The sequence below is a fragment of the Parus major genome, chromosome 1A (assembly GCF_001522545.3).
Source record: "Parus major isolate Abel chromosome 1A, Parus_major1.1, whole genome shotgun sequence".
NCBI lineage: Eukaryota > Metazoa > Chordata > Aves > Passeriformes > Paridae > Parus > Parus major.
In genome coordinates this window covers 52,013,646-52,026,108 of record NC_031773.1, presented here as the reverse complement: position 1 = coordinate 52,026,108, position 12,463 = coordinate 52,013,646, and the positions used below count along the sequence as shown (strand labels likewise).

The 12,463-nt window shown below is 40.1% G+C and overlaps 1 protein-coding gene across 1 annotated transcript; it reads left to right on the top strand.

Moving 5' to 3' along the window:
• Positions 1-1,729: 1,729 nt before the first annotated feature.
• C1AH12orf75 (chromosome 1A C12orf75 homolog) lies at positions 1,730-11,619 on the top strand (the record flags this gene model as incomplete). The annotated part of the gene is made up of 5 exons (XM_033514690.1): positions 1,730-1,779; positions 7,294-7,329; positions 8,255-8,334; positions 9,115-9,150; positions 10,523-11,619. Coding segments are annotated over 5 exons (210 nt in total), but the record flags the coding sequence as incomplete, so codon positions are not given.
• Positions 11,620-12,463: the final 844 nt, after the last annotated feature.

Sequence of the window (12,463 nt, the reverse complement as noted above, 5' to 3'; positions counted from 1 at the left end):
AAAGGCCTCAGAAAGGGCCATGAACCTTTTTAGAGTTACTGATTTTGACTGCAGAGAGTTTAGACTAAAAATAAGTAAGTCATGGCCCTCGTGCAGAACAGGGACAGCAAAGGAATAGTTTCTTCTGGAAAAAATTAAAAATCCTGCTAGTTCCAGCTCGGCTTTTCAAAACACATGTTGTCTGAAGTATTGCTGATGCCTGGCTCTGTCTAGGTCTACAAGAGGTGCCCTGAAGGCTCATTGCTGAGCTGACTCTGGATGAACAAGCCTTGGTAGCAGAAAATGTCTCCCTGCATTGGCAGAGACTGAGCTTGCACAGCAATGCCAGCCTTCCACCTTGAATTAATTTGAGAGGTTTACCTGTAGTGCTTCATACATGTGCCTGCAGAGCCAAAAACTCTCAGAAGGCTGCCTGGTGGAGTAAAGTTTTAAAGCAAGGGCCTGGGCTTATTGTGACTAGAGATACTCCCTCCAACTTAATTAAGGCTTTCTGCTGGTATGTGTAGCCATACTGAGATTTTTCTGACTCTGGAAGCAAGACTAACAGAAGAAATGTGTACAGTCTTATACGAGTCTAGTCTGTGTTGTTGCTGGGAAAAGGAGGGATAGTCAGATCATAGGAAATGGGAATGACAGTATGTTCAGGAATTATCTGTAAAGGGTGATGTTTTCTGCCATTCAAGCAATCCATTCAGGTAGACAGAGCTGGAAAGCCTTGCAGGTCTATTTCTTCCTCTTGTTTAAAACAAGAATGCAAAAAGCATATTCTTACCCATCAAAGGGAGATAAAAGGTATTTGCTATTTATGTATATTTTTCAGCAGCAGAAGAAATAATTTTTTTCCCAAAAATTAAGTACCATGAGAGAAAAAAACCACAATTTACCTCCAAACTAAAAAATCTCTGGGATTGGTAACTTTAGTTTCCTCAGAGTGAGGTCAGATCACTTTTTCCAGCTAAGTATTAAGAGGAAAGGAGAAGTGAAAGGTTTTTCTAATGTCTGCCCTAACTTCTATAATTAATAGAAGGGATAATTTACTGGCTACTCAGCTGAATTATATACTAGCAAGAGCAACATAACATTAGTAACTTGGGAGGAACAAGAAAGAGTTTATACTTGGGTAAATGTCTCCCAGCAAGAAACATCTGAGTCACCAAAACAGAAAAGTCAGTCTCTTACACCAGGCAGCCAGGTGGAAGCTTTTGTCTCTGTTTTTTTTTAAGCAGCAAGATGAGTTAAGGGGTGGCTGATCTCATTAGCTGTCTGGGGCTTTGGAGGTGTTGTGTCCCAGCGTTTAAATTAGTCCTGTCTAGTCATTCTTTAAAACTTTGTTTATCTGGCAGGAAAAACGAGGCAGCATTTTACACACGTGATGCCTGCTCTACAACTGCATCAAATGGCAGAATAATAGGGCATTTGGGAGTAACTGCCTGGTTTTTTGTGCCAACTTTGTGGCAGACAAACCCACTGGAGGACTGAGCAAATGGAAGCATATAAAATTCAGAAAAATTATATTTTTCTTATGTTGCTCACATTTTGAGTGACTGCACCTGGGCACTAGTCCACAGCAGCATCATTTTCAGACATGGAGAGTCTGGCCCAGGTGTGATAGATTTAAGGGATAGTATGGATAATCATTAAGGATAAACTGAACAATCATGAGAAGTATGTTCTCTTACAGTAGCAAATTTTGTTGCTAATTCTGTGGTTTTTTGCCATTACCTGGTAAACATATTTTGATTTTTTTTCCCTAGGTGCTACAGGGACTACTAAAGATGTGTAAGTACTTATTCTATTCAACTCTTTTAAATATATAACCCTGGACATATTTTCAGTCCTAGTAGCCTTATACTAGATTTAGTCATGCATGATTCATCTGGCTCCTAACATATAATCAACACAACCAGATGTTTACTGTCTTTAGTGACAGCTTTCATCTCCACAAAACAATTCCTTGTCTTGTTTACCTTTCTACAGATTTCTTTGCCTGTTATTTCTCTAAAAGAAATTTCTTTTCTCTGCTTCTGTTGAGACAGTTGTCTAGCAGAGGTGGTTATGTAACTTCAGACTGCTTTTCCCCATCATGTGCCACTGCACCTTTTTCCAAAGGCCATATAATTTTATGAAGCCATCACATAAATTTCCACCAGGCCCAGTGAGAGGTTTAGAAAACCACTGAGAAAAATTCCCCCTCTTTTCATGAGACCCACTAACCCATCCAACTTCCTTTTCAAAGTGCCCACCTTCTCTAAGTATTCTCTGCATTAAAGATAGCATCTATTAGGTTGGCATTGGGTAAGCAGAGGGCAGCCCTACCCATCCTGTTTTTCTCTAAATGTGCAAGGTCTTTTTTAGAGCTGTTCTTATTTGCTGATACAGGAACAGCTTTATTCAGCCATAAATGTATTTTTCTATCAAAGAAAACCATAAAGAACTCCTCCTGAGGTCTTGCCTTCTCCTATTACATGTAATTGGTATTTGCCACTAGAGTTTGTGACTGAGGGACCTGGGAAGGATTGTTATGTTATGCAATAGGAACATTCTGCTGTTTTATTTACTTCGCTTAGAATAACTACTCTAATTAGATGGAGGAATCCTGGTGTAGAAATGAGGGCAGTCGAGTCAGATAAACAAGTGGAGGGAAGAGCTTAACAACAGGCTTGTTCTTGCTATTACAGAGCACAGCTGAGAACTAACAACAGGTGTCACTTGGCTGATCAGCTCTGTTGCCACAGATACTCTTGAGATCTGTGTTACCTCTGTAGTCTGTTTTCTGGGCTTGCAGTGCCAGACAATAAATAAATTACAGAAGGCAGTCTTGTAAGGAACCTCCTCTTGATGCAGCCTGCAACATCACTGCCCTCGCTTCTTCTGTATTTATAAACCCACTGGTTTAATTTATATCGGGGTCTTTTTTTATTGTTCAATTTAGATGATTTAAGCACTGGCTTAGAACTGCATCTTTCTCTTTGCTCATCAGTAGTTTTAAATTTCAAAATCACATGTAATGTTAAATTATGAACGCTGTAGGCATGTTCCTGTGCTTAAAGGTATGGGGATGTGTAGAACTGTGTTTATATGTGTGTAAGCATTTATAGAGCCAGGCTGCAGGAGTTAAAATGGAAGCATCCTACTTACTAGTGTGAATTCATCTGTCATGTTTCTAAATAGTATTGAGATAACTCAGAAAAAAATTAATTACTAGTGCAGTCTTCAACAAAGTGAAAGGGTCAGTCCTGGAGCTATTACTCATTCAGATTAAGGATAGTGGAGCCAGCCAAACAACCTTTATGAGTAATAGCATGGTTAAACCTTCTCATCAGATGTTCAAAACACACATCTACTAACGAGGAATGGCAGTGATGACCCAAAAGCCCTAATTAGGCATTCTAATACTTAACAGAAGATTTTTATAAAGGAAATAAACTACCAGAAAAATCATTTTCATTTCATATAAATGAACAAAGCAGATTTATATTAACTAGTATTATAGATCCACAAAAGCTTTTTACACCTTTTTGCTTTCATCAGCTAAAGCTTCTCTTTAAATAACCTTTTTTTTTCTTTTGGCTGTCAGATTTCAGTCATATCAGTTCTGATACAGAAAAGCATTTAGGTGTGTCAATCCTTACATGCTTTTTAATACCAACTGTGGTTAATCTGGTTTCTCATTTCTTGACTGTGACTGATTGCCAAAGCACCTGGAGTGAGCAGCCAGATGGAAGGGTAGAGGGCTGGGTCCTGCTCTGACCCTCCTGGGTGTCTGCAGGGAAGCTGCTTTGCCCTCTGGGCCTGGAGTTTCTCCACCAATAAGATAGGAATGGTGATATGATCTTCTTCTGCATAGGGCTCTTCCTCTCTGAGGGCTGTGTGGTGACGAGAAGGACACGTGCTCTGAGAACCTGTCTGCCCTCTGTGCTCCAACCCAGAATCTGTCAGCCAGCTTCAGCCCATGCTCCTGCCCCACTAATAAAGAAACATTCATCACTGCTAATTGGAACAGCTTAGCTGTAGGAGAAGTAAAGGTTATGCTAGAAAGTAATGCAATGCCTGTGGTATTCAGTGCACAGCTAAGTGTGGGGGAGGATTAGTTACAGTAGGAAGGAAAGGACACAGCAGTTCAAGCCTGTTTCAAAATATTGAGAGGAGATGCATTAAGTACAAATGAAAGGCTCTTGTTCCCAAGAAACACCAAGAATCTCAGGAGTAGTTGTCTGTCACTTGTTCAAAGTTCAATGAATCATTTCTGGTGGGACTACTGAGCACAGCTAGAAGGAGTCTCTATAATGCTCAGCACAAACAGAACCATAAAAGCTGAGGTAAGAAAAATGTGGATGGAATGAATTAGTGTGAATGCCTGTCATCTGACATTTAAAATATGTGATGAATGCCAGCTTCTTTTACCATCAAATGGACATAGGACTGATGGATGTAAAAGATGACAAATGAACAAAGTGTGTTTTTCAGACTTTGGGTGACAGGAAGGCTCTTGGGACAGACAAATCCTTACCAAAAGAAACCCTTATTCAGCTGAAAATAGTTTTATGTGGTTTTATTATATGGTTTTTCTGCTAAATCTGCCTATTGGCTCTAGGACTCTGCCCATGCTACCTGCTGGAAACCATGCTCCTGGTTCCTCTGCAGATGTCAACAGCATCTGAGGCAGTGACACAGCAGCCTTGGTCAGCACCTTGTAAAGTTCTTTTTGCTGTCTATTCCTGGTGCAGAAAAGCTTATCTGAGCTTGCTGTCCCTGACTCCTGTGTCCATTGTGAGCCCGAGACATGTGGCAATGGGAGCACTGCTGAAACCAAAGGAGCTTCTCTCCAATCTTGTTGCTCTTGTAGCTTTGTTCCCTGGAGCCACCTGGGTTCACCCAGCCTGGGCACAGAAGCAGCACCTGCCTCAGTGGCTCAACAGACACTAAACATGCAAAATTAGGGGACACCTTTCAAAAGGGGGTCTTGAGCCATCGTGTGTGAAGACAAGAGGTGTGTGAATATGTGTAGTGAACAAACTGGGGCAGCATTCCTTCCTGACCCCCCAGAAAGGTGTGTAAAATGGATTATTCCTTAAATGCCATCACTCAAGTTTTTCTTTCTTTTCCCTCTCTCACTCCCTTTTTTCTCCCTATCTTTGCTCACTCCCTCTTTTCTGGCAGGGCTACATCAGTTTGCCCCCAACCCAAGAGCTGTTGTCTGTACAATCCCAGATTATTTTTGCTGTCATGCATTTGAAGGAAAAGGCATTGCAAAATTACTACTTTGATTTATAGCTAGGAAAGGAAGAAAGCAAAATGTTTTAAAACCCGCTTGTCTGCTTAATCATAGACCTGGATAATTTGTTTTGGTGAGAGAATTACAGTAATGGTCTGTGATGCCATATTACAAAACATTTCTGGAAGAGAAGAAAATGGCCCTGTTTCCGACTAGAGTATTTTTCTTTTTTTTTTTTAGGAAAAAAAATTGACATTAATTTCCTGTTGGACAATATTGATTATTATTCTTACAACCCCATTTCAGAGGCCTCAAGCTGTGCATGAAGTTGTCAGTGCTTTTAAAGGACTCTTTTCTCTGGACAATGATTAATCTGGGTTACAGAAAATGTTCCCAATTGTATGAGAAAATCAATCCAGTGACACATTTGGTTGGTTCAACAGAAATGTCTGTTTGTGATCTTTTGGGACCCAAAGTCCCTTTCTTAAAGTAGATTTATTTATTTATTTATTTTCTAAAAATACATCCTTATTTCTACCCACTGACATACACAGGCTTTCCATTTTCTTCAGGAGAAACTGGCCCACATTAGGACAGAGCAGCTTCCCAGTCCTCAAGAAAAAATGTCTCTGCATTCTCTGGCTGTGAGGACTGTAAGATGACTTAGGTGACTATGCAGGGTCACAGGAGGTGGGAAATGCCCTCTGAATGGCTCTAGTTCCTCCAGGAGGGGATGGCAGGAGGGCCAGGGAATGAGGACTTTATTGATCAGTCTTTCTTGAGTGGTGAGATGTAGACAAAGCCAACGAGGAGTGCTACGCCCTGCATAAATATAATTTAGCAAAACTGTAGAATAATAAGATTTACTGCAAGCCTCTACTATTAAAAGGACCCGTGTACCCTTATTCACTTGGTGCTGCAGAAAGGACAGTTGGTAATGTTCTGCCCCTTAGAAAGAAGGTAGATGTCAGAAAATTTCCAAGTCGTAGCAGTATTTTTAAGGCATGTGCTCCTCTCCCAGGAGGTTTAAAGACATTTTCTTGCACTTAAGACTGCATCTTGCTATGAGCCCTCTGTTCTTCAGGCCAAAATCCCATTGACTTCAGGGCCGTGGAAGGGCATAGAGCCCCAAGGATTAAACAGTAGGCTCATCAACCTTTTAGAAAAAATAAATAAATTGGTTGCAGATCAAGATAAAGTGCAGCTGCTGCCCCATCCATTCCCAGCCATGGAAATAGAGCTCAAAATCCAAATATTTAATCAAAGGTGGGTGAGTGATTTGTCTGAAGACTAATGTCAGGACACAGACTGAGACTGCAGCACAGGCGTTGCACACTTAAGAAGAAAAAATAAATTCCTTACATTTTTTGAATCACATTTGCCTTCACATGAGAGTGCTGGTTACTTTACCTCCTGCTCCAGTTCAGCTGGACAGTATAGAAGAGAGGAATCAAACCTTAGTGACTCTCTATTGATGTACAGACTGACCTGTGGTTTTACCCTAAAGTTAAAGGAGAAGTAATTGCCCGTTTTTATGGGATTAATAATAGCATTTGGTTTGCAAACAATTGAATTCAGGAATTGCAGTGCCTCACTTTATAGAAAGGCACTGTAACAGCTTCTGGCAGAGCTGCTGTGAAAGTTTCTCCCTCTTCTTCCTCACTCACATGCCAGCACAGACATCCCTTTCTTTCCTCTTTTGGGGGAATAGCAGTCCAGATTTGTTCCTGTTACATGCAGAGTTTTATTGTTCCTTTTATGTGGGGAGTAGTGTGGGGGCTCACTCAGGAAGAATGTTAATTTACCTATTTCTGCTCCCAAATCTAATTTCAGATCTCACTGGTGGGGTTCATAAAAAGTAAGCAGCACCTTTTCTCAATCCTTTATTTCTTCTATACATTATATTGGAAAATTCTCCCTTTTTTATACCTTTGTGAGTACTTTGTTGAATAGTGGATGTCCTGAATTAAACTGGGGTCAGTAATAGTTTTTCCCTTGATTCTGAATTTACCCAGATGGTCATGGAGCACCTGAAAGAAACAATCTGCTAACATGCTTTGTATCTTTTGATGTTGCAGAGCAGAAGAATCCATATCAGATGATGACAAAAGGAGGTAGGTGCTCTGCTCAACCAGGGCTAGCTTTATTTGCAATAGGTTGCAGTGAGTTCTGCCCCCAGTTACACATCCTCCCTTCCCTCCTCCTAGCTCCCACCAACACCAGTAAAGCAGAGGAGAAACGAAAAGAGAGGAGGAAATCTCACACAGAGTCGAGTATTGATGAGTCCAGCCAGTCTGTTACTGAGCTGGGGAGGTGGAAACTTTGTGGCAGAAAGAGCACACTTTCTCGTAGCTGTAGGTGGTGTGCTCGATTAGGGCTGCTGGCCTCTGCCTTCACACCAACACCGCCGCAGAAGGTGCCATTAGCACTTGGGGGAGACCTCCGCTGGGCTGGAAGTTGAAGCAAATATGAGTCTATCATCGAGCAAATTAGAAATTGGCTCAGAACCCCAGGAGCTGGAGGAGGTGTGATCAATTCAGTACCTAACAGGGCAGAGAGATGTAAAGGGAGCCTCTGCAAGTACCTCCAGGTGCAGTAGAGGCTTTAAGGACCCAGTTTTTTACCTCCCTTCATATGTCCCTGCTTTTCATACAGGCTCTTTGGAGGCAGAAAGTATACTCTGCATGTCTGTGAAGGGGAGATGGTTGGGCTATGAAAGTACCTAGGACACTTGTGCTCCTTTCTGCTACGAGTTTTTCCCAAGTGTGACCCTAAGCAGAGGCAGGCTGGTTGCATTTATTAATGAGGTCCAAGTGCTGTTTAATTGGTGCTTTGGTGGTGCCAGTGTCAAACAGTGTCAGATTAGCTCTGTCCTCAGCTGGATATACTCAGAAAAAGCCGGGCGGATGGAGTTGATTTTCACAGGACAGTGGGGATCTGGTGATAAATATCAGGAACTTGAGTGAAAAGAATAGCTCCTTTCATGGGGAGAAGTGTCCCAACTGAGCTCTGACATGCCTGTAATTGTTTCTCCACCAGGAACTATGGTGGGGTGTACGTGGGCCTGCCGGCGGACGCGGCTGCCATGGCTCCCAGTCAGACGAAAGCTGCACCCAAAGGTACCGGCAGGTTGTGGATTGCGTTTCTCCTGCTTTCCGGGGATCATTTTATCTAGGATGTATCTCCTTTAAAAATCAATTATCATTTCAGACAGACTGGCTGGCCTTGAAGCCTCTTATGGCTGTGGGGCTATTTATACTTGTCAAAGGGATTGTTCCCATTTATTTAAAATTTAACACGCTTTTGCAGAAGGATCCTAGAGCAGATGCTGACAGTGTAGGTACATGGTCTTCTGAACAGCTTCTCCACACTCTGAGTGCTCTGTGAATTGAAAGAAAATAAACCCCTGTTAGGACTAAGAGACTGTGATAGATGGCACTTGCAGAGCCCCGGTGCTATTTTTAGTTTTGAAGGTATTTACTTGCATTGTGGTGAATTCCAGTAATAACAGTTAGTAAGTGCTTGCTTTCAGGTTTATTTCTGTTCTTACATGAAACCCAGCAGAAACTGTTTCTTTTCCATGTTATATTTTTGAGCAGTGGGAGAAAGCATTAGATTTATAGCTATTTAATTGACAAGTCATAAACATATAATTATGAAATAATGTAATATTCTTTTGATTTAACAAAAAAATTGCTGCTGTCACATATGCACAGCACAGAGTTTAGTCACTGACTGATGCTTCCAAAATTCACTGCAAAACAATAAAACGAAAAACAGTAACACTATTAACCAAAATAAAAGTAGCTGGTTTTGGAACAGTACTAACCTAGTTGCATGGGTTTTTTTAAAAAAAATATTTTAACCATCTTTGTCTCTTGTTTTCTAATTAAGATTAGAAGGAAATAAAGACATCAAGATGCAAACAGCCCGAGGTACAGTATGTTTTGATTAACATTATGTGCTTGGCATGTATTTGTTGAACAAGATAGCAATGCTCCCTGTGATGCTCTAAGTTGGTCTGGGACCCACCAAGTTACATCTCCAGCTGCATCATAACTTCAAAAGGCTGGACCAGGGGCCAGTTCTCATTGGGTGCAGATATAAATTAGACAGTAGTTATTCTCAATTGAGAACTGAGAAACAAGGAAACTCTGCATTACTTAATTTGGGAGTTAATAAAAATCAAATGTCCTTTGTGATACTCAGGCCTCCCATGAGAGATGAGGTACATCAGCAGTGCTTAGATCAGCATCTGCAGAGACAAATATTTTTCCAGGAAGGAGGGTTTTGCAGTTAGAAAACTTCTCCTTTTTTGGAAGGACCTTGAGGACCATGGTGTGTCACCCACTAAGTAATGTATTGGAGCTTTCCCCTTGCTATGAGAGTATCTTTGGGGGCTTCATTTTCCACCAGCTAAAATAGGACATTGAAGATTTATGGACTCTATTCCTGAGTGAAGAGTTTTGACTAACTAAGTTAAAAAAAATTCCTTTCTAAGTTCATGTCTGCAGAAAAAATAAAAACAAACAAAGTTTCCGTTCAGTACTTGAACTAAATAAACATTGACAAATTTTGATAGGGAACTGTTTGGATGTTTAGCCAGTGGGGAACTGAAAATTATTAAGCTGCCAACAATTTCCATAAGAAGCAGAGCCCTTTCCTAATTTAGGTGAAGAGTCAGACACAGTTTTGACTGGTCCCAATGATGGATGCAGGCCTTGTAGAGCAGAGCACATAAAATAAGTGTCTTGATTGTATGAGTGGTTAAAGCCTCAGAACTTTTCTAGGAGCAGTCTTAAACAGGGAGAACTTCAGGTGGTCTTTCCAGCTAATTTCAGTAACCTGGCTGAGATGTCTAAGCTAGAAACACCATCACCCTTGACCAGGCCAAGGCTCAAGCACCATCTTGAGGTTGCAGCTTTCCATCTGTGGTTTATGAACAGAGTCCGAGTTACTTAGGTCCTTGTCAAGGTGCTTTTGTTGAATGCCTGAGGCTGGATAGAATCAATCACTTGACATTTTTTTGCTATTTAAAATGGCTGAAAGTGTGCTTTGCCTTCATTCATGAAAGATCAGAGCTTAGCTGCTGACTCAAGTCTTACACAGACGAGCAGCTTCAAATCTACAAAAGGGTGCTCTGAGCTCCCCAAGTTTATGTGCGTGTGTGTCTCCAGTTCATGGACTACAAATCTCTCAGCTTCTAGTGATGACCTGGTTCTCTGGTTTAGGTACAGAATGTTCCTGTATTGCTTTTCCACTATTGCTTTACCAGTCTACCTAATTTTTTTAATTTTTTTTTAACAGTCTACTAAGACCAGTTGCCAGTGCTTTGGAGAGAGCTGTCTTTGTGCTGAAGATTTTGATATTTACACAGCCTTCTGGAGAGCAAGAGAGATCAGAGCACCAAAAAATCCAAACTGTTGCAAGTTCCAACTACGGGTAAAGCTTAAAGTACAGTGTTGAATCAGTTTCCTATGATAGTTGCATTATGGAAACCTTCTGCTGTTCTCCAGTGAAAGATGAAATTGGTGAACTCATGGTGGATGTTTCTGCACATGAGCTAACTTTGATGATCTGCAACTTATTTCTCTGTGGCCATATTGCAGATTCCATCAGCTATCAGCTACGCTTCATATAATTTCTCCAACAACTTTTGATAGATTTTATATAGAAAACCATCACTACTGTCCACTCAATAGTTTCTATGGTAGGTTCCTGTAAATTAATTGTCATTTTACCTCAGAGTAATATATTTGACAAGTTTTCATCTTCTTGGGAATATTGCAAATTTTAATATTTTTGCTGAGAAATCTTAAGAATAGGATGAAACAAGCGTAAGACCGTAAGGATCTTTATAATTATTACTGTCCCTTTTATACCATGAGATAAATATTAGTGTTTAATTTTCACCTTTTAAAAAGATATTGCTCAAGGAAATTGATTCAAATAAGAATTATATACTTCATTGTTACTTGCATGTCTGTTTATATTTTTATTTAGCTATATCTCTTTTATAAAGTATTACATGTAAAAAAAAAATACTAACAAAATGAACAATGATGTGTTCCATTCCATGTAACAATAATATGTCCTTGCATAAGGATGAAGTGATAGTATTTTAAGAGATAGTGGGACTAAACTCCAGTCCAGCATCCTCCTGACCTGTAGAGGATTTTTGATCACTTACTGGAGTTTTGTATCCCCATCTCATCCGTAAGCATCTCCAGTATGGCAAATTGAAACAGAATGAGTGTTATTACAACTTTAGCAAATTGTTGAAGTTTTAAAATTCATTAAGTTAACAGCAATTGTAAGTTTCACATAGAATATAAAACAGATTGTACATTTACAGATGGCTGAATGAGTATTTAAATTATTAAAGCCTTTTGCATAATTCTTTAGTCAAACTCTTTTTAATGGGACTTGATATGCCATACACTTTAAATAATCAAATAAACAACAACAACAAAACAATATGCACCATGTTAATATATTACTGTACATTAATGACCAATTTTAAAATTAAAAGAAACAAAGCAAGCCAGAAAATTTGGACATGAAGAAATAAGCCACCATGAAATATCTGCCCTTTTCACTGATACCTATTGCTACCAATGAACTACCATTGACTATGATTTCCAGTAACTTGCAGTTTTCACTTTTACATAGTGGTAGTTTAATGTGAGGCTTGCAAAAAGAGCTATTTAAAAGTATTCCTTGCTTGTCCTCTTTTTATTATTTGTGACATTATTTATTGCTATTCTCTAGAAATCTGCTACTTGGGTTATCAACGATTTCAGGCTTCCAGCTCCTGAAGACAAACATGCATCTCATTCTTGACCATCGACCGCAAACCGAGATGAAATAAGCTTGAAGATTAAGATGTGGTGTTAAAATATCTCTCAGTATGAATGAAAGTCTATAGATTATATCTGCAGTCTCGCTCTTGCAAGCCAAGCTGGTGACAACTCAAGTAGAACTGGGTGATAAAAACATGCAGGCTTTTCTCCTACCTGCTTACCATACACGAGGGTATAGTTGCCACTTCACATGTTCCATAAATGGCCAAAATGGTTTGCATAGCACAAGTTTATTTAGTACAAAGCAATTAGGCCCATGCCTGACCTGGTCACAATTGTCTTTCCCAAAGTGGAAAAAGCACCGGTCGTCCTAGGCTACATCAGCATTCAGCTTGTGCTAAAAATGCCAAGAGCAGATGCCAGTAATCAACCCGGTTGTTTATCT